This window comes from Oncorhynchus mykiss, chromosome 27 (assembly GCF_057628025.1).
Source record: "Oncorhynchus mykiss isolate SJ-2025 chromosome 27, ASM5762802v1, whole genome shotgun sequence".
Taxonomy (NCBI): Eukaryota; Metazoa; Chordata; class Actinopteri; order Salmoniformes; family Salmonidae; genus Oncorhynchus; species Oncorhynchus mykiss.
In genome coordinates, this window is record NC_143048.1 from 51,218,791 (window position 1) to 51,241,701 (window position 22,911).

The 22,911-nt window shown below is 44.2% G+C and overlaps 1 protein-coding gene across 1 annotated transcript in view; it reads right to left on the reverse strand.

The window, feature by feature from the left end:
• Positions 1–22,911, reverse strand: part of LOC110519322 (contactin-5) — a 533,080-nt gene that overhangs the window by 175,529 nt on the left and 334,640 nt on the right. Inside the window, exons 8-11 of the mRNA XM_036964829.2 lie at positions 22,509–22,611; positions 10,723–10,904; positions 7,719–7,855; positions 5,072–5,201 (exon numbers count right to left, since the gene is read on the reverse strand). Coding sequence (XP_036820724.2) covers positions 5,072–5,201; positions 7,719–7,855; positions 10,723–10,904; positions 22,509–22,611 — 552 coding nt within the window. The remainder of the gene's footprint in view (positions 1–5,071; positions 5,202–7,718; positions 7,856–10,722; positions 10,905–22,508; positions 22,612–22,911) is intronic.

Here is a 22,911-nt window from a genome sequence, read left to right on the forward strand (position 1 = left end):
TGGGACAGGATTACCCTCCATCCCTCCTTCCCTTCCCCCAGAAGAGCTGTGACATGATCACCATCCACCCCCCCTTTCCCCAGAGGAGCTGTGACAGGATCACCCTCCACCCCTCCTTCCCCCAGTAGAGCTGGGACAGGATCAGAGGCGAGGGGCATCCAGGGTCCCCTATGTAGCCTCCAGTGATGACTCATCTCCAAGGTGTTATTAGCCATGTAATCGGTCCTGATAGATGCTGCTTGAGGACATCCTCACGAAGGACACAGACAGAGAGTAAGAATGTATACCTGTAGGGTATGGTTACCAGAATATTAATCACCATCAGCAGCGTCCAAACCTCCTCATTCTGACTGTTGTTTAAAGGCAAGAGGAAGCGGGGGAGGGAAGGAGGAGAGAGGGGGAGGCAGGCAGGAGAGAGGGGGAGGCAGGGAAGAGAGAGGGGGAGGGGAGGCAGGAAGGAGAGAGGGGGGGAGGCAGGCAGGAAGGAAGGAGAGAGGGGGGGAGGCAGGGAAGAGAGAGGGGGAGGGGAGGCAGGAAGGAGAGATGGGGAGGGGAGGCAGGAAGGAGAGAGGGGGAGGCAGGCAGGAGAGAGGGGGAGGCAGGGAAGAGAGAGGGGGAGGGGAGGCAGGAGAGAGGGGGAGGCAGGGAAGAGAGAGGGGGAGGGGAGGCAGGAAGGAAGGAGAGAGTGGCGAGGGATCTCATTCTCAGTCACTTTGCTTAACATGATCAGACGACAGAGGCTTATGGTGTTCACAGAGACTGCATCTACTTCATGTAATTAACACATCATGGTCTCAACATACAGTATTTGCTGTATGACTCAGGGTTGGGAATGAACATGAAATCAATGTGACGTTACAGAAACTTGGGATGGTTCATTCGTTACGGTTCATATTCTCAAAATGTGATGCCTGAAGAAACAAGGCCCACAATGTAGATGCTAAATCAAAATGACCAACAGGATATGAGGAGAGGGGGAAAGGAGGAGTGGAGAATTGGAGGAGAGCTAGAGAGAAGAGGAAAGGAAAGCTGGAGAGGACAGCTGGAGAGGAGAGTTGGAGAGAAAAGCTGGAGAGGAGAGGAGGGGAGAGGAGAGCTGGAGAGGAGATGAGGGGAGAGCTGGAGAGGAGAGCTGGACAGGAGAGGAGATGAGATGAGGGGAGAGCTGGAGAGGAGAGGAGAGCTAGAGAGGAGATCTGGAGAGGAGAGGAGAGATGAGGAGAGCTGGAGAGGAGAGCAGACAGCCAGTGAATACTGCAGGGCAGATATACAGCCAGTAAATACTGCATGGCAGACAGCCAGTGAATACTGCACGGCAGAGAGACATCCAGTGAATACTGCAGGGCAGAGAGACAGCCAGTGAATACTGCAGGGCAGACAGACAGCCAGTGAATACTGCAGGGCAGACAGACAGTGAATACTGCAGGGCAGACAGACAGTGAATACTGCAGGGCAGACAGCCAGTGAATATTGCAGGGCAGATAGACAGCCAGTGAATATTACAGTGCAGACATATAGGGAATAGGGTACCTTATATCTTTTAAATGTTACCTTTATATATAACTAGGCGATAACAAATTCTTATTTTCAATGATGGCCTAGGAACAGTGAGTTAACTGCAGAACGACAGATTTTTACCTTGTCAGCTCGGGGATTCGATCCAGCAACCTATCGGTTACTAGTCCAACGCTCTAACCACTAGGCTACCTGCCGCCCCTAGTTGTTAGGGAATAGGGAATAGGGTACCATTTGGGATGCATCCTCTGTCATCCTCTGTCTTTCATTTCTTCATGCTAACCACTTTTAAGGTTCAATCAAGCACCGTTGATTGCCAATCAGCCTTCTCAAGCGGTGTTTTCGTCCCATATTCCTACCTCTCTCCCTTATCAGGCCGTGGCCTATCCAATGTCACATGCCGATATCCAGCAATGCATAGAGGTGAAGAAAAGAGCAGGTCCACCTTTGTTGAAAAACAGGCCATTTACATTTCAATTTGCCACAACAAAAGACTTGACTTTATCTTTTCTCATTAGAACAGACCTTCTCCTTTAACATAATGACAAACACACCAGAACAGACCTTCCCTTTAACCTCTTGAAACTAGGGGGCACTATTTACATTTTTGGAAAAATAACGTTCCCAAAGTAAACGGGCTATTTTTCAGGACCAGATAATAGAATATGCATATAATTGACAGCTTTGGATAGAAAACACTCTAAAGTTTCCAAAACTGTAAAAATATTGTCTGTGAGTATAACATAACTGATATTGCAGGCGAAAGCCTGAGAAAAATCCAATGAGGAAGGGACTTTTGTTTAGAAACCTCTGTGTTCCTATGCGTCCCTATTGAGCAGTGAATGGGATATCAACCAGATTCCTTTTTTCTATGGCTTCCCTAATGTGTCTAGTGTCACAAGACATAGTTTGAGGCTTTTCTTTAGAAAAATTAGCGTGAAGGACAACATTGCGTCAGTGGTCAGGTGGTGGCCCTCAGAGTGATTTGTGCGTAATAGACAAAAGCGGCCATTGTTCCTCTCGCTCCTACTGGGAAGCCAACTGACCCGGTTGATATATTATCGAATAGATATTTGAAAAACACCTTGGGGATTGATTATAAAAAACGTTTGCCATGTTTCTGTCGATATTATGGATCTAATTTTGAATATTCTTCGGTGTTGTCGTGACCGCAGTTTCCGGTGGATTTCTCAACCAAACGTGAAGTACAAACGGAGGTATTTCGACTATAAAAATAATCTTTATGGGACAAAATGAAAATTTGCTGTCTAACTGGGAGTATCGTGAGTGAAAGCATCTGAAGCTCATCAAAGGTAAACTATTTAATTTGATTGCATTTCTGATTTTCATCTCTAATTAGTGTCAGTTGATGACAATTCTCCCAGATCCGGGATGGGGAGTTCCAACATAATGACAAACACACCAGAACAGACCTTCCCTTTAACATAATGACAAACACACCAGAACAGACCTTCCCTTTAACATAATGACAAACACACCAGAACAGACCTTCCCTTTAACACAATGACAAACACACCAGAACAGACCTTCCCTTTAACATAATGACAAACACACCAGAACAGACCTTCTCCTTTAACATAATGACAAACACACCAGAACAGACCTTCACTTTAACATAATGACAAACACACCAGAACAGACCTTCCTTTAACATAATGACAAACACACCAGAACAGACCTTCCCTTTAACATAATGACAAACACACCAGAACAGACCTTCCCTTTAACATAATGACAAACACACCAGAACAGACCTTCCCTTTAACATAATGACAAACACACCAGAACAGACCTTCCTTTAACATAATGACAAACACACCAGAACAGACCTTCACTTTAACATAATGACAAACACACCAGAACAGACCTTCCTTTAACATAATGACAAACACACCAGAACAGACCTTCCCTTTAACATAATGACAAACACACCAGAACAGACCTTCCCTTTAACATAATGACAAACACACCAGAACAGACCTTCCCTTTAACATAATGACAAACACACCAGAACAGACCTTCCCTTTAACATAATGACAAACACACCAGAACAGACCTTCCCTTTAACATAATGACAAACACACCAGAACAGACCTTCCTTTAACATAATGACAAACACACCAGAACAGACCTTCCCTTTAACATAATGACAAACACACCAGAACAGACCTTCACTTTAACATAATGACAAACACACCAGAACAGACCTTCCCTTTAACAAAATGACAAACACACCAGAACAGACCTTCCCTTTAACATAATGACAAACACACCAGAACAGACCTTCCCTGTAACATAATGACAAACACACCAGAACAGACCTTCACTTTAACATAATGACAAACACACCAGAACAGACCTTCCCTTTAACATAATGACAAACACACCAGAACAGACCTTCCCTTTAACACAATGACAAACACACCAGAACAGACCTTCCCTTTAACACAATGACAAACACACCAGAACAGACCTTCCCTTTAACATAATGACAAACACACCAGAACAGACCTTCCCTTTAACATAATGACAAACACACCAGAACAGACCTTCCCTTTAACATAATGACAAACACACCAGAACAGACCTTCCCTTTAACAAAATGACAAACACACCAGAACAGACCTTCCCTTTAACATAATGACAAACACACCAGAACAGACCTTCCCTTTAACATAATGACAAACACACCAGAACAGACCTTCCTTTAACATAATGACAAACACACCAGAACAGACCTTCCCTTTAACATAATGACAAACACACCAGAACAGACCTTCCCTTTAACATAATGACAAACACACCAGAACAGACCTTCCCTTTAACATAATGACAAACACACCAGAACAGACCTTCTCCTTTAACATAATGACAAACACACCAGAACAGACCTTCCCTTTAACATAATGACAAACACACCAGAACAGACCTTCCCTTTAACATAATGACAAACACACCAGAACAGACCTTCCCTTTAACATAATGACAAACAAAAGCAGACCTAAGATAGTGGATGGTTATGCAGCAACGTTGGTTCAGGAAGCAAACTGAAATTTACATTCATAGCAATGAGAAACATTGAAACATTTGTTTACTTCCTGAATTGACTGGATTTAAGTCAATAGATTGGGTTTTCACTGATGTTATTTACAGTTGAGAACATTGGGTTTTCCCTGAGGTTATTTACAGTTGAGAACATTGGGTTTTCCCTGAGGTTATTTACAGTTGAGAACATTGGGTTTTCCCTGAGGTTATTTACAGTTGAGAACATTGGGTTTTCCCTGAGGTTATTTACAGTTGAGAACATTGGGTTTTCCCTGAGGTTATTTACAGTTGAGAACATTGGGTTTTCCCTGAGGTTATTTACAGTTGAGAACATTGGGTTTTCCCTGAGGTTATTTACAGTTGAGAACATTATTTTTTTTTTGGGGGGGGGGGGGTGAATTTGGAATGAGTAGTAAGGACTAAATACATGTACACAGTGTCGGAATGAAAACAATAACAACAATAACAACAGGTGAAAACAACAGCATACCTAAGATCTTGAGTTCTGCGCTGCAGTAGATGGCTCCGTATTTGTTCTCAGCGACACACTGGTACATCCCAGAGTCAGCCTGTTGGACCTTCTGGATAATCAGCTCTCCATTCACCACCTCCACCCTGCTCTGAAACACAACATACTCCATTCACTATCTCCACCCATAGGGAGGCCCATAGGTAGATCCATAGGAACCATAGGGAGATCCATAGGGCCCATAGGGAGATCCATACAGTCACAGGTAAGAGGCAGTGCTGTATCATGAATACAGTCACAGGTAAGAGGCAGTGCTGTATCATGAATACAGTCACAGGTAAGAGGCAGTGCTGTATCATGAATACAGTCACAGGTAAGAGGCAGTGCTGTATCATGAATACAGTCACAGGTAAGAGGCAGTGTTGTATCATGACTACAGTCACAGGTAAGAGGCAGTGCTGTATCATGAATACAGGTAAGAGGCAGTGCTGCATCATGAATAGAGTCACAGATAAGAGGCAGTGCTGCATCATGAATACAGTCACAGGTAAGAGGAAGTGTTGCATCATGAATACAGTCACAGGTAAGAGGCAGTGCTGTATCATGAATACAGTCACAGGTAAGACGCAGTGCTGTATCATGAATACAGTCACAGGTAAGAGGCAGTGTTGCATCATGAATACAGGTAAGAGGCAGTGCTGTATCATGAATAAGGTCACAGGTAAGAGGCAGTGCTGTATCATGAATAAGGTCACAGGTAAGAGGCAGTGCTGTATCATGAATATAGTTACAGGTAAGAGGCAGTGCTGTATCATGACATGATACATGATTATTTGACTGTCAGACCATAGGACAGGGTTATTGTCATACCTTATTATTTGACTGTCATTATTTGACTGTTTAAATGTCTCTGCTGTGTATTCTAGAACTGGGTATTGCCTAAATAATTGCTGTGTATTCTAGAACTGGGTATTGCCTAAATAATTGCTGTGTATTCTAGAACTGGGTATTGCCTAAATAATTGCTGTTTATTCTAGAACTGGGTATTGCCTAAATAATTGCTGTGTATTCTAGAACTGGGTATTGCCTAAATAATTGCTGTGTATTCTAGAACTGGGTATTGCCTAAATAATTGCTGTGTATTCTAGAACTAGGTATTGCCTAAATAATTGCTGTGTATTCTAGAACTGGGTATTGCCTAAATAATTGCTATGTATTCTAGAACTGGATATTGCCTAAATAATTGCTGTGTATTCTAGAACTGGGTATTGCCTAAATAATTGCTGTGTATTCTAGAACTGGGTATTGCCTAAATAATTGCTGTGTATTCTAGAACTGGGTATTGACTAAATAATTGCTGTGTATTCTAGAACTGGGTATTGCCTAAATAATTGCTGTGTATTCTAGAACTGGAAATTGCCTAAATAATTGCTGTGTATTCTAGAACTTGAAATTGCCTAAATAATTGCTGTGTATTCTAGAACTGGAAATTGCCTAAATAATTGCTGTATATTCTAGAACTGGAAATTGCCTAAATAATTGCTGTGTATTCTAGAACTGGAAATTGCCTAAATAATTGCTGTGTATTCTAGAACTGGAAATTGCCAAAATAATTGCTGTTTATTCTAGAACTGGAAACTGCCTAAACAATTGCTGTGTATTCTAGAACTGGAAATTGCCTAAATAGTTTGCTGTGTATTCTAGAACTGGAAATTGCCAAAATAATTGCTGTATATTCTAGAACTGGAAATTGCCAAAATAATTGCTGTGTATTCTAGAACTGGAAATTGCCTAAATAATTGCTGTGTATTCTAGAACTGGAAATTGCCAAAATAATTGCTGTGTATTCTAGAATTGGAAATTGCCAAAATAATTGCTGTGTATTCTAGAACTGGGTATTGCCTAAATAATTGCTGTGTATTCTAGAACTGGGTATTGCCTAAATAATTGCTGTGTATTCTAGAACTGGGTATTGCCTAAATAATTGCTGTGAATTCTAGAACTGGAAATTGCCTAAATAATTGCTGTGTATTCTAGAACTTGAAATTGCCTAAATAATTGCTGTGTATTCTAGAACTGGAAATTGCCTAAATAATTGCTGTATATTCTAGAACTGGAAATTGCCTAAATAATTGCTGTGTATTCTAGAACTGGAAATTGCCTAAATAATTGCTGTGTATTCTAGAACTGGAAATTGCCAAAATAATTGTTGTGTATTCTAGAACTGGAAATTGCCAAAATAATTGCTGTGTATTCTAGAACTGGAAATTGCCTAAATAATTGCTGTGTATTCTAGAACTGGAAATTGCCTAAATAATTGTTGTGTATTCTAGAACTGGGAAATGCCTAAATAATGGCTGTGTATTGTAGAACTGGGAAATGCCTAAATAATTGCTGTGCATCTTGTAACTTCCTGCCTGTGTGTTCTTCCCTGAGTGTGAGTACCTGTGTGTGAGTACCTGTGGTGCGAGTGGATCTCCATTGCGGAGCCAGCGGTAGGGGTGTGTGTGCTTACCTGTTTAGAGTACCTGTGGTGTGAGTACCTGTGGTGTGAGTACCTGTGGTGTGTGTGGTTCCCGGTGTGTGAGTAGCTGTGGTGTGAGTACCTGGTTGTGAGTACCTGTGGTGTGTGTGGTTCCCGGTGTGTGAGTAGCTGTGGTGTGAGTACCTGTGGTGTGAGCGGCTCTCCATTGCGGAGCCAGCGGTAGGTGGGTCTAGGCTTCCCTGTGGCCTTGCACTCCCAGTGCAGCTGATCTCCACTGTCCAACTGGCTGTCGTTTATCGTGCTGATCCACTGGGGGAAGGCTGGGGAGGAGAGAACAGATGAACATCCTTATAGAGTATGGAGTGTTTGAGCTGAATAACACAACAGTATTATAGAGGATGATGTTATTCCCTCCAGTGTTTCAGTTTGTTAGTTAGAGACCCCCCCCCTTAGATATTCACTCCTGTGTTATCTATCTATCTATCTATCTATCTATCTATCTATCTATCTATCTATCTATCTATCTATCTCACACACACACACACACACACACACACACACACACACACACACACACACACACACACACACACACACACACACACACACACACACACACACTTTCCACAGCCTTGGGACGACATGCTTCCTGGGCACCTATATTCCCTGGCTACTCATCCCATGCAACACACACTCTCTCTGACACTTCCTGTGCATCAATACTCCCTGGCTACTCTCAGTGGGAGCCTCGTTGGTAGCAGGCTGCATGTCATTTAAACAGGTCAGCATGTTGTGTGAACCTTTATTGTGAGCAGAGACCTTCCTGACCATAATCATCCAATCAAAACACAGATAAAAGGCCATTTCACCCTGAAAAAACATCCACTCCAAACCAGAGATAAAAGGCCATATCACTCTGAATAAACATCCACTCCAAACCACAGATAAAAGGCCATATCACTGAATAAACATCCACTCCAAACCACAGATACAAGGCCATATCACTCTGAATAAACATCCACTCCAAACAACAGATAAAAGGCCATATCACTCTGAAAAAACATCCACTCCAAACCACAGATAAAAGGCCATATCACTCTGAATAAACATCCACTCCAAACCACAGATAAAAGGCCATATCACTCTGAATAAACATCCACTCCAAACCACAGATAAAAGGCCATATCACTGAATAAACATCCACTCCAAACCACAGATATAAGGCCATATCACCCTGAAAAAACATCCACTCCAAACCACGGATAAAAAGCCATATCACGCTGAATAAACATCCAACCAAACAACACAACAAGTGACTTTACATTCCTTAAATTCAATCTCTTTAACAGGATGATACCAGTCCGACACAGAAAGATGTTTGTCTTCAATCCATCAGGTGGGTGTTTGGTCTTGTCTTCATTCCATCAGGTGGGTGTTTGGTCTTGTCTTCATTCAATCAGGTGGGTGTTTGGTCTTGTCTTCATTCAATCAGGTGGGTGTTTGGTCTTGTCTTCATTCAATCAGGTGGGTGTTTGGTCTTGTCTTCATTCAATCAGGTGGGTGTTTGGTCTTGTCCTCATTCAATCAGGTGGGTGTTTGGTCTTGTCTTCAATCCATCAGGTGGGTGTTTGGTCTTGTCTTCATTCAATCAGGTGGGTGTTTGGTCTTGTCTTCATTCAATCAGGTGGGTGTTTGGTCTTGTCTTCATTCAATCAGGTGGGTGTTTGGTTTTGTCTTCATTCAATCAGCTGGGTGTTTGGTCTTGTCTTCATTCAATCAGGTGGGTGTTTGGTCTTGTCTTCAATCAATCAGGTGGGTGTTTGGTCTTGTCTTCAATAGGTGGGTGTTTGGTCTTGTCTTCATTCAATCAGGTGGGTGTTTGGTCTTGTCTTCAATCCATCAGGTGGGTGTTTGGTCTTGTCTTCATTCAATCAGCTGGGTGTTTGGTCTTGTCTTCATTCAATTAGGTGGGTGTTTGGTCGGCAGTATTACCTAGCCCTTATACAAGTGGCTAAATAATATGAAAAACTACAAATGTACCTCTATGTGCATCTGCATAGTAATAAAATGAAACAAATCATCTTTGAACAATTAGTTATTTATGACGTAAACATAAACAGCAACAAAAACTGAACAGGGAGAGAAGAACAGGAAGTTGACACTATTCAGTAAGACTACATAATGGATGATAATCCATTCGACATCCTCTGCCAAACCTAATCACTGTAAAACATGTCGCAGACTATGGTTATTTCTTCCATTGATGACACAATGCCCACTTCATCTCAGTCAGTGACATTCTCCTCCTGATAAGAGCAGATAGGACTGGGTTGATAGATATTCTAAAGTAGGTGTCAGGGAGTAGACAGGACTGGGTTGATAGATATTCTACAGTAGGTATCAGGGAGAACACAGGACTGGGTTGATAGATATTCTACAGTAGGTATCAGGGAGCAGACATGACTGGGCTGATAGATATTCTACAGTAGGTATCAGGGAGCAGACAGGACTGGGTTGATAGTTATTCTACAGTAGGTATCAGGGAGAACACAGGACTGGGTTGATAGATATTCTACAGTAGGTATCAGGGAGCAGACAGGACTGGGTTGATAGATATTCTACAGTAGGTATCAGGGAGCAGACATGACTGGGTTGATAGATATTCTACAGTAGGTATCAGGGAGCAGACAGGACTGGGTTGATATTTATTCTACAGTAGGTATCAGGGAGCAGACATGACTGGGTTGATAGTTATTCTACAGTAGGTATCAGGGAGCAGACAGGACTTGGTTGATAGTTATTCTACAGTAGGTATCAGGGAGAACACAGGACTGGGTTGATAGATATTCTACAGTAGGTATCAGGGTGCAGACAGGACTGGGTTGATAGATATTCTACAGTAGGTATCAGGGAGCAGACAGGACTGGGTTGATAGATATTCTACAGTAGGTATCAGGGACAGGACCAGAAGATGAATAGCAGACTGGTTTAGACTGGTTTAGAGAATGGGCACAACAATAATTAGTCTTCATAACCGCCAATCAAACTAGAATCCTAGTAGTATCAGTCAAGTCCAAACCAGAACAAACTGCCCAATAAAACAATGAAACAAAAGCACAGCAGTCTTTACCAATACCATATTAACACCAGAACAATGTGACTCCAGTCCAGCCATCACATAACTTACTGTAGACCTGGATGTGTCCCTTAAAGGCTGTTCCTCCTCTGGGGTTCTCTGCTTTACATTCGTAGGTCCCTGAGTCTTCCAGCTGTACATTAGGGATCTCCAGAACAGCCTGGGACTTCCTCAGACGAGCCTTCTTAGGGATGTTACCGTTCATCTTCCTCCATGTGATTGTCGGGACTGGACTAGCAGGAGAGGAGAGGGTTAAGATCCTAGGTAACAGGACTAGCAGAGAGGAGAGGCTTAATATCCTAGGTGACAGGACTAGCAGGAGAGGAGAGGGTTAAAATCTAAGGTGACAGGACTAGCAGGAGAGGAGAGGGTTCAAATCTAAGGTGACAGGACTAGCAGGAGAGGAGAGGGTTCAAATATAAGGTGACAGGACTAGCAGGAGAGCAGAAGGTTAAAATCCAAGGTGGCAGGACTAGCAGGAGAGGAGAGGGTTAATATCCAAGGTGACAGGACTAGCAGGAGAGGAGAGGGTTAAAATCCTAGGTAACAGGACTAGCAGAGAGGAGAGGGTTAAAATCTAAGGTGACAGGACTAGCAGGAGAGGAGAGGGTTCAAATCTAAGGTGACAGGATTAGCAGGAGAGGAGAGGGTTTAAATCTAAGATGACAGGACTAGCAGGAGAGGAGAGGGTTCAAACCTAAGGTGACAGGACTAGCAGGAGAGCAGAAGGTTAAAATCCAAGGTAACAGGACTAGCAGGAGAGGAGAGGGTTCAAATCTAAGGTGACAGGACTAGCAGGAGAGCAGAAGGTTAAAATCCAAGGTGACAGGACTAGCAGGAGAGGAGAGGGTTCAAACCTAAGGTGACAGGACTAGAAGGAGAGGAGAGGGTTAATATCCAAGGTGACAGGACTAGCAGGAGAGGAGAGGGTTCAAATCTAAGGTGACAGGATTAGCAGGAGAGGAGAGGGTTAATATCCAAGGTGACAGGACTAGCAGGAGAGGAGAGGGTTCAAATCTAAGGTGACAGGACTAGCAGGAGAGCAGAAGGTTAAAATCCAAGGTGACAGGACTAGCAGGAGAGCAGAAGGTTAAAATCCAAGGTGACAGGACTAGCAGGAGAGGAGAGGGTTAATATCCAAGGTGACAGGACTAGCAGGAGAGGAGAGGGTTACATCCTAATACATCTGTACAATTAATAGTCAGAACAGGAAATAAGCGTTGAAAGAAATTGTGGATAGTAGGACTGTAGAGTGGATAGTGTACAGGATAGGAGACTGGAGAGTGGACAGTTGACAGGATTATATAAAAGACTGTAGAGTGGATAGTGTACAGGATAGGAGACTGGAGAGTGGACAGTTGACAGGATTATATAGGAGACTGTAGAGTGGATAGTGTACAGGATAGGAGACTGGAGAGTGGACAGTTGACAGGATTATATAGGAGACTGGAGAGTGGATAGTTGACAGGATAGGAGACTGGAGAGTGGATAGTTGACAGGATAGGAGACTGGAGAGTGGACAGTTGACAGGATTATATAGGAGACTGGAGAGTGGATAGTTGACAGGATTATATAGAAGACTGGAGAGTGGATAGTTGACAGGATAGGAGACTGGAGAGTGGACAGTTGACAGGATTATATAAGAGACTGGAGAGTGGATAGTTGACAGGATAGGAGACTGGAGAGTGGACAGTTGACAGGATAGGAGACTGGAGAGTGGACAGTTGACAGGATTATATAGGAGACTGGAGAGTGGATAGTTGACAGGATAAGAGACTGGAGAGTGGACAGTTGACAGGATTATATAGGAGACTGGAGAGTGGATAGTTGACAGGATAGGAGACTGGAGAGTGGACAGTTGACAGGATTATATAGGAGACTGGAGAGTGGACAGTTGACAGGATTATATAGGGGACTGGAGAGTGGACAGTTGACAGGATTATATAGGGGACTGGAGAGTGGACAGTTGACAGGATTATATAGGGGACTGGAGAGTGGATAGTTGACAGGATTATATAGAGGACTGGAGAGTGGATAGTTGACAGGATAGGAGACTGGAGAGTGGACAGTTGACAGGATTATATAGGGGACTGGAGAGTGGACAGTTGACAGGATTATATAGGGGACTGGAGAGTGGACAGTTAACAGGATTATATAGGGGACTGGAGAGTGGACAGTTGACAGGATTATATAGGGGACTGGAGAGTGGACAGTTGACAGGATTATATAGGAGACTGGAGAGTGGATAGTTGACAGGATAGGAGACTGGAGAGTGGACAGTTGACAGGATTATGTAGGGGACTGGAGAGTGGATATTTGACAGGATTATATAAGGGACTGGAGAGTGGATAGTTGACAGGATTATATAGGGGACTGGAGAGTGGATATTTTACAGGATAGGAGACTGAAGAGTGGACAGTTGACAGGATTATATAGGGGACTGGAGAGTGGATAGATTACAGGATAGGAGACTGGAGAGTGGATATTTGACAGGATTATATAGGGAACTGGAGAGTGTATATTTGACAGGATTATATAGGAGACTGGAGAGTATATAGTTGACAGGATTATATAGGGGACAGGAGAGTGGATATTTGACAGGATTATATAGGGGACTGGAGAGTGGAAATTTGACAGGATAGGAGACTGGAGAGTGGACAGTTGACAGGATTATATAGAGGACTGGAGAGTGGATATTTGACAGGATTATATAGGGGACTGGAGAGTGGATAGATTACAGGATAGGAGACTGGAGAGTGGATATTTGACAGGATTATATAGGGAACTGGAGAGTGTATATTTGACAGGATTATATAGGAGACTGGAGAGTATATAGTTGACAGGATTATATAGGAGACTGGAGAGTGGATATTTGACATGATTATATAGGTAACTGGAGAGTGGATATTTGAAATTATTATATAGGAGACTGGAGAGTGGATATTTGACAGGATTATATAGGGGACAGGAGAGTGGATAGTTGACAGGATTATTTAGGAGACTGGGGAGTATATAGTTGACAGTTTGATATAGGAGACTGGAGAGTGGATATTTGACAGGATTATATAGGGGACAGGAGAGTGGATATTTGACAGGATTATATAGGGAACTGGAGAGTGGACAGTTGATAGGATTATATAGGGGACTGGAGAGTGTACAGTTGACAGGATTATATAGGGGACTGGAGAGTGGACAGTTGACAGGATTATATAGGGGACAGGAGAGTGGATAGTTGACAGTATTATATAGGGAACTGGAGAGTGGACAGTTGACAGTATTATATAGGGAAATGGAGAGTGGATATTTGACAGGATTATATAGGGAACTGGAGAGTGGACAGTTGATAGGATTATATAGGGGACTGGAGAGTGGACAGTTGACAGGATTATATAGGGGACTGGAGAGTGGACAGTTGACAGGATTATATAGGGGACAGGAGAGTGGATATCTGACAGGATTATATAGGGAATTGGAGAGTGGATATCTGACAGGATTATATAGGGGACTGGAGAGTGGATATTTGACAGGATTATATAGGAGACTGGAGAGTGGATATTTGACAGGATTATATAGGAGACTGGAGAGTGGACAGTTGACAGGATTATATAGGGAACTGGAGAGTGGATATGTGACAGGATTATATAGGGAACTGGAGAGTGGACAGTTGATAGGATTATATAGGAGACTGGAGAGTGGATATCTGACAGGATTATATAGGGGACTGGAGAGTGGATATTTGACAGGATTATATAGGGGACTGGAGAGTGGATATGTGACAGGATTATATAGGGAACTGGAGAGTGGACAGTTGACAGGATTATATAGGAGACTCGAGAGTGGATAGATGACCGGATTATATAAGAGAATGGAGATTGGATATTTGTTGGGTAGCATACTGGATAGTAGGTTAAATTGCGTGCATCCTTGCAATATAAACTGATACATAATACATGTGTGTTTTGCATCCATACACTAACACCTTGTGGTGTACATACTTCCCAGTGTGAATACTATGGTGTTGCCTTCAAAGAAAAGAGAAAATGAGTTTGAAGCTGTCAACTATCTGCTATCCAATAGAAGAAAAGCAAACAGGCTCATATTGATCTTAAATCAATATGTTCTTTTAATGTGATCTTTATAATCAATATTTCTTCTTTCCCAATATTCTCTTCCCCCTTACATATTGATCTTGTCACTAAGTATTATTGTAAAAAAAAAACACTTGAAAACGCCATGGTTCATCTCAAGAGATTTCATCTCTTGAACTGAGATGTTACAGTCCAGGGGGAACTGATATGTTATAGTCCAGGGTGAACTGAGATATTATAGTCCAGGGTGAACTGAGATGTCAGAGTCCAGGGTGAACTGAGATGTTATAGTCCAGGGTGAACTAAGATGTTATAGTCCAGGGTGAACTGAGATGTCATAGTCCAGGGTGAACTGAGATGTTATAGTCCAGGGTGAACTGAGATGTTATAGTCCAGGGTGAACTGAGATGTTATAGTCCAGGGGGAACTGATATGTTATAGTCCAGGGGGAACTGAGATGTCATAGTCCAGGGGGAACTGAGATGTTATAGTCCAGGGTGAACTGAGATGTTATAGTCCAGGGTGAACTGAGATGTTATAGTCCAGGGTGAACTGAGATGTCATAGTCCAGGGTGAACTGAGATGTTATAGTCCAGGGTGAACTGAGATGTCATAGTCCAGGGTGAACTGAGATGTTATAGTCCAGGGTGAACTGAGATGTCATAGTCCAGGGTGAACTGAGATGTTATAGTCCAGGGTGAACTGAGATGTTATAGTCCAGGGTGAACTGAGATGTCATAGTCCAGGGTGAACTGAGATGTCATATTCCAGGGTGAACTGAGACGTTATAGTCCAGGGTGAACTGAGATGTTATAGTCCAGGGGGAACTGATATGTTATAGTCCAGGGTGAACTGAGATGTTATAGCCCAGGGTGAACTGAGATGTCATATTCCAGGGTGAACTGAGATGTTATAGTCCAGGGTGGTTATAGTCCAGGGTGAACTGAGATGTTATAGTCCAGGGTGAACTGAGATGTCATAGTACAGGGTGAACTGAGATGTCATAGTCCAGGGTGAACTGAGATGTTGTAGTCCAGGGTGAACTGAGATGTTATAGTCCAGGGTGAACTGAGATGTTATAGTCCAGGGGGAACTGAGATGTCATAGTCCAGGGTGAACTGAGATGTTATAGTCCAGGGTGAACTGAGATGTCATAGTCCAGGGTGAACTGAGATGTTATAGTCCAGGGTGAACTGAGATGTTATAGTCCAGGGTGAACTGAGATGTCATAGTCCAGGTTATCTCTGAGTCTCTCTCTACCCAAACGACCTCCAGCTGAGAACCATGTCTGTGACTACATGATGTATTCAGATCAGGTTATCAGCCCAACTAATCATCATGATTTCTATGATTAGTGTTTGTGTGTGTGGCTGTTCATCATCCGTTTGTTGATGCTCCTCTATGCCCTTGTGACTGCTCTGCTCTCTGCACGATAGACGGGTTTAACATGTAGCAGGAGAACATCATACTATACTATATTACTATGTGAAGCTGTGTATGACAGCTTCATTTGACAGCTCTCAGAAAGATGGAACTGTGACAGCCAGGGAAACCGCCGGTGCTCCCATCCATCATCCATCACTCGGCCCATCCATCATCCATCATCCATAACTCGGCCATTCCATCAGCTATCATCCATCACTCTGCCCATCAATCATCCATCACTCAGCCCATCCATCATCCATCACTCTGCCCATCCATCATCCATCATCCATCACTCGGGCCATCCATCATCCATCACTCGGCCCATCCATCATCCATCATCCATCACTCGGCCCATCCATCATCCATCACTCGGACCATTCATCATCCATCATCCATCACTCGCACCATTCATCATCCATCATCCATCACTCGGCCCATTCATCATCTATCATCCATCACTCGGCCCATCCATCATCCATCACTCGGCCCATCCATCATCCATCAATCGGCCCATCCACCATCCATCACTCGGCCCATCCATCATCCACCATCCATCACTCGGCCCATCCATCATCCATCATCCATCACTCGGCCCATCCGTCATCCATCACTCGGCCCATTCATCATCCATCATCCATAACTCGGCCATTCCATCAGCTATCATCCATCACTCTGCCCATCAATCATCCATCACTCAGCCCATCCATCATCCATCACTCGGCCCATCCATCATCCATCATCCATCACTCAGCCCATCCATCATCCATCACTCGGCCCATCCATCATCCATCATCCATCACTCGGGCCATCCATCATCCATCACTCGGCCCATCCATCATCCATCATCCATCACTCGGCCCATCCATCATCCATCACTCGGACCATTCATCATCCATCACTCGTACCATTCATCATCCATCATCCATCACTCGGCCCATCCATCATCCATCACTCGGCCCATCCATCATCCATCACTCGGCCCATCCACCATCCATCACTCGGCCCATCCATCATCCACCATCCATCACTCGGCCCATCCACCATCCATCCTCCATCACTCGGCCCATCCATCATCCATAACTCGGCCATTCCAATCGCTATCATCCATCACTCGGCCCATCCATCATCCATCACTCGAACCATTCATCATCCATCATCTATCACTCGTCCCATTCATCATCTATCATCCATCACTCGGCCCATCCATCATCCATCACTCGGCCCATCCACCATCCATCACTCGGCCCATCCATCATCCATCATCCATCACTCGGCCCATCCATCATCCATCATCCATCACTCAGCCCATCCGTCATCCATCACTCGGCCCATTCATCATCCATAATCCATCACTCGGCCCATCCACCATCCATCCTCCATCACTCGGCCCATCAACCATCCATCACTCGGCCCATCCATCACTCAGCCCATCCACCATCCATCACTCGGCCCATACATCATCCATCACTCGTCCCAGATGTTACATCACTTGTAGAATGTTCATCTGTTCAAAATTCACAAGGACATTTTTATACGTGGAGTGAAGTGATCTCTGATTACTGTCTGCTCTAATGGAGTGAAGTGATGTCTGAATACTGTCTGCTCTAATGGAGTGAAGTGATGTCTGATTACTGTCTGCTCTAATGGAGTGAAGTGATGTCTGATTACTGTCTGCTCTAATGGAGTGAAGTGATGTCTGTAACCCTTATAGTGTGTAGTTGTTGTCAAACATTATGATTATACCACTAAGGGAGGTCAATGTCAGTGTGCTCAAGGGGACAACAAGAGATTGGATTATAGAATTGAAACAACTTGGAACAAGTCCTTATTTCTGATGTAATATCTCCAGTATCAATACGTCTAGCTTCCAGACATGACATAAGGGTTACAGACATTACATAAGGGTTGCAGACATTAAAAAGAGATACAGACATGACATAAGGGTTACAGACATTAAAAAGAGGTGCAGACATGACATAAGGGTTACAGACATTAAAAAGAGGTACAGACATGACATAAGGGTTACAGACATTAAAAAGAGGTGCAGGCATTACATAATGTTTACAAACATGACATAAGGGGTACAGACATGACATAAGGGGTACAGACATGACATTTCTAATCTACATGTCCATACACCAAGGTATGTGAGAATGTTCTAGTGCTGGAAGCTAGACGTATTGATACTGGAGATATTACATCAGAAATAAGGCCTTGTTCCAAGCTGCTTCAATTCTATAATCCAATCTCATGTTGTCTCCTTGAGCACACTGACATTGACCTCCCTTAGTGGTATAATCATAATGTTTGAGTAAGCACGCAGTCATGGGAGGAGATGGGAGAGTAAGCACACAGTCATGGGAGGAGATGGGAGAGTAAGCACGCAGTCAGGGGAGGAGATGGGAGAGTAAGGATGTAGTCAGAGGAGGAGATGGGAGAGTAAGGATGTAGTCAGAGGAGGAGATGGGAGAGTAAGGATGTAGTCAGAGGAGATGGGAGCGTAAGGATGTAGTCAGGAGGACATGGGAGAGTAAGGAGGCAGTCAGAGGAGATGGGAGAGTAAGGAGGCAGTCAGGGGAGGAGATGGGAGAGTAAGGATGTAGTCAGATGAGATGGGAGAGTAAGGATGTAGTCAGGAGGACATGGGAGAGTAAGGAGGCAGTCAGAGGAGATGGGAGAGTAAGGAGGCAGTCAGAGGAGATGGGAGAGTAAGGATGTAGTCAGAGGAGATGGGAGAGTAAGGATATAGTCAGATGAGATGGGAGAATAAGGATGCAGTCAGAGGATATGGGAGAGTAAGGATGTAGTCCGGTGGAGATGGGAGAGAAAGGATATAGTCAGAGGAGGAGATGGGAGAGTAAGGATGTAGTCAGATGAGATGGGAGAGTAAGGATGTAGTCAGGAGGAGATGGGAGAGTAAGGATGTAGTCAGCGGAGGAGATGGGAGAGTAAGGATGTAGTCAGATGAGATGGGAGAGTAAGGATGTAGTCAGAGGAGATGGGAGAGTAAGGATGTAGTCAGGAGGACATGGGAGAGTAAGGAGGCAGTCAGAGGAGATGGGAGAGTAAGGAGGCAGTCAGGGGAGGAGATGGGAGAGTAAGGATGTAGTCAGAGGAGGAGATGGGAGAGTAAGGATGTAGTCAGATGAGATGGGATAGTAAGGATGTAGTCAGGAGGACATGGGAGAGTAAGGAGGCAGTCAGAGAAGATGGGAGAGTAAGGAGGCAGTCAGAGGAGATGGGAGAGTAAGGATGTAGTCAGAGGAGATGGGAGAGTAAGGATGTAGTCAGGAGGACATGGGAGAGTAAGGAGGCAGTCAGAGGAGATGGGAGAGTAAGGAGGCAGTCAGGGGAGGAGATGGGAGAGTAAGGATGTAGTCAGAGGAGGAGATGGGAGAGTAAGGATGTAGTCAGACGAGATGGGAGAGTAAGGATGTAGTCAGGAGGAGATGGGAGAGTAAGGAGGCAGTCAGAGGAGATGGGAGAGTAAGGAGGCAGTCAGTGGAGATGGGAGAGTAAGGATATAGTCAGGTGGAGATGGGAGAGTAAGGATATAGTCAGGAGTGATGGGAGAGTAAGGATGTAGTCAGAGGAGATGGGAGAGTACGGATGTAGTCAGGAGGAGATGGGAGAGTAAGGATATAGTCAGATGAGATGGGAGAATAAGGATGCAGTCAGAGGATATGGGAGAGTAAGGATGTAGTCCGGTGGAGATGGGAGAGAAAGGATATAGTCAGAGGAGGAGATGGGAGAGTAAGGATGTAGTCAGATGAGATGGGAGAGTAAGGATGTAGTCAGGAGGAGATGGGAGAGTAAGGATGTAGTCAGATGAGATGGGAGAGTAAGGATGTAGTCAGAGGAGATGGGAGAGTAAGGATGTAGTCAGGAGGACATGGGAGAGTAAGGAGGCAGTCAGAGGAGATGGGAGAGTAAGGAGGCAGTCAGGGGAGGAGATGGGAGAGTAAGGATGTAGTCAGAGGAGGAGATGGGAGAGTAAGGATGTAGTCAGATGAGATGGGAGAGTAAGGATGTAGTCAGAGGATATGGGGGAGTAAGGATGTAGTCAGATGAGATGGGAGAATAAGGATGCAGTCAGAGGATATGGGAGAGTAAGGATGTAGTCCGGTGGAGATGGGAGAGAAAGGATATAGTCAGAGGAGGAGATGGGAGAGTAAGGATGTAGTCAGATGAGATGGGAGAGTAAGGATGTAGTCAGGAGGAGATGGGAGAGTAAGGATGTAGTCAGCGGAGGAGATGGGAGAGTAAGGATGTAGTCAGATGAGATGGAAGAGTAAAGATGTAGTCAGGGGGACATGGGAGAGTAAGGAGGCAGTCAGAGGAGATGGGAGAGTAAGGAGGCAGTCAGGGGAGGAGATGGGAGAGTAAGGATGTAGTCAGAGGAGGAGATGGGAGAGTAAGGATGTAGTCAGATGAGATGGGAGAGTAAGGATGTAGTCAGGAGGAGATGGGAGAGTAAGGATATAGTCAGGAGGACATGGGAGAGTAAGGATGTAGTCGGAGGAGATGGGAGAGTAAGGATATAGTCAGGAGGACATGGGAGAGTAAGGATGTAGTCAGAGGAGATGGGAGAGTAATGATGTAGTCAGAGGACATGGGAGAGTAAGCATACAGTCAGAGGAGATGGGAGAGTAAGGATGTAGTCAGGAGGAGATGGGAGAGTAAGGATGTAGTCAGAGGAGATGGGAGAGTAAGGATGTAGTCAGAGGAGATGGGAGAGTAAGGATGTAGTCAGAGGACATGGGAGAGTAAGGATGTAGTCAGAGGACATGGGAGAGTAAGGATGTAGTCAGAGGAGATGGGAGAGTAAGGATGTAGTCAGAGGAGATGGGAGAGTAAGCATACAGTCAGAGGAGATGGGAGAGTAAGGATGCAGTCAGAGGAGATGGGAGAGTAAGGATGATGTCAGAGGAGATGGGAGAGTACGCATGCAGTCAGAGGAGATGGGAGAGTAAGGATGAGGTCAGAGGAGATGGGAGAGTAAGCATGCAGTCAGCGCAATGTCTATAGGTTTTTGGTAACGACTTATTCTAAAGTGGATAATTAACTGTAAATGACTGACTTAGATAGCAGCCCCTTGAAAGCAATGTAAATAATTACCAGGTTCCTTTAGTGTTAGCGTCAGATTAGAAGCTGTCTCTAGATAGAACTCCATCATACATTATTCAATACAAATAGTAATTCTAAACCAAAATATGAAGTAGGGATGATACAGGATTATGGTTATAAACTAAAAAGTATCTTGTTATGCAAAACATCCCTTAAAGCTTTGCATTAAGAAGTCAACAAGAGGGTGAAAAACATCTTCAACCAACTAACATGTTGTCATGACCATTTGTCTGTCTGCGTCTGTCTTAAACCTGCCCACCAGCGGCTTGCCTGGCACTAATTTTAGCAGCGTACACAATTGTTTCCATCTTTCACAGCCGTAACCTTGGCCAGATCCATCTTTCACAGCCGTAACCTTTGCAGGCTCCATCTTTCACAGCCGTTACCTTGGCCAGATCCATCTTTCACAGCCGTAACCTTTGCAGGCTCCATCTTTCACAGCCCTAACCTTGGCCGGCTCCATCTTTCACAGCCCTAACCTTGGCCAGATCCATCTTTCACAGCCCTAACCTTGGCTGGCTCCATCTTTCACAGCCCTAACCTTGGCCGGCTCCATCTTTCACAGCCCTAACCATTGCCGGCTCCATCTTTCACAGCCCTAACCTTGGCCGGCTCCATCTTTCACAGCCCTAAACTTGGCCGGCTCCATCTTTCACAGCCCTAAACTTGGCCGGATCCATCTTTCACACTTACAACGACAAACTGCAGTCAGGAATCAAGACCCTGGTGAGAACGATGAGCACGCAGATGAGATTCACTGAGACATTCCTGCAGTCAGCATGCCAATGTTTAGACATATGTGGCATTGTGTTTTGTGACAAAACTGCACATTTTAGAGTGTTTCATGATCATGCTGTTTAATCAGCTTGTTGATACGCCACACCTGTCAGGTGGATTGATTATCTTGCAAAAGGAGAAATGTCACTAACAGGGATGGAAGCTTTTTACACGTATGGAACATGTCTGGGATCGTTACATGTTTCGTTTTGTATTTTTTCTTCAGTGTAAGTGGATCTACTGGTGGTTTTTGCTCAGGGTGGCAAAATTCTGGTACATGTCCTAAAATTCCCAAGTTTTCCAGAAATCCTGGTTGATGAATTCCTAAATTTCCTGTTTATTCCTTCCCAATTCCAGGACTATAGTAATTTTAGGAATTGTAACCCTAAGTTTCACCATAAAGGAAGCTTCTGTACTTACTTCCCCAGGGCGAAACACTCCAGCCTCACGGTGACTCCTCTGGCAGCCGGGACAGACAGGGGGAAATGCACCTCGATTTTAGGCTCATATTCTCCCATTAGACCTGTAAAACACGGTAACAGAGGAAAGAGAGCTATAAAACAACAGACATTCCCCAGCCATGTCCAGCCATGTCATTCAACAGACATTCCCCAGCCATGTCATTAAACAGACATTCCACAGCCATGTCCAGCATTGTCATTCAACAGACATTCCCCAGCCATGTCCAGCCTTGTCATTCAAAAGACATTCCCCAGCCATGTCCCGCCATGTCATTAAACAGACATTCCCCAGCAATGTCAAGCCTTGTCATTCAACAGACATTCAACAGCCATGTCATTCAACAGACATTCCCCAGCCATGT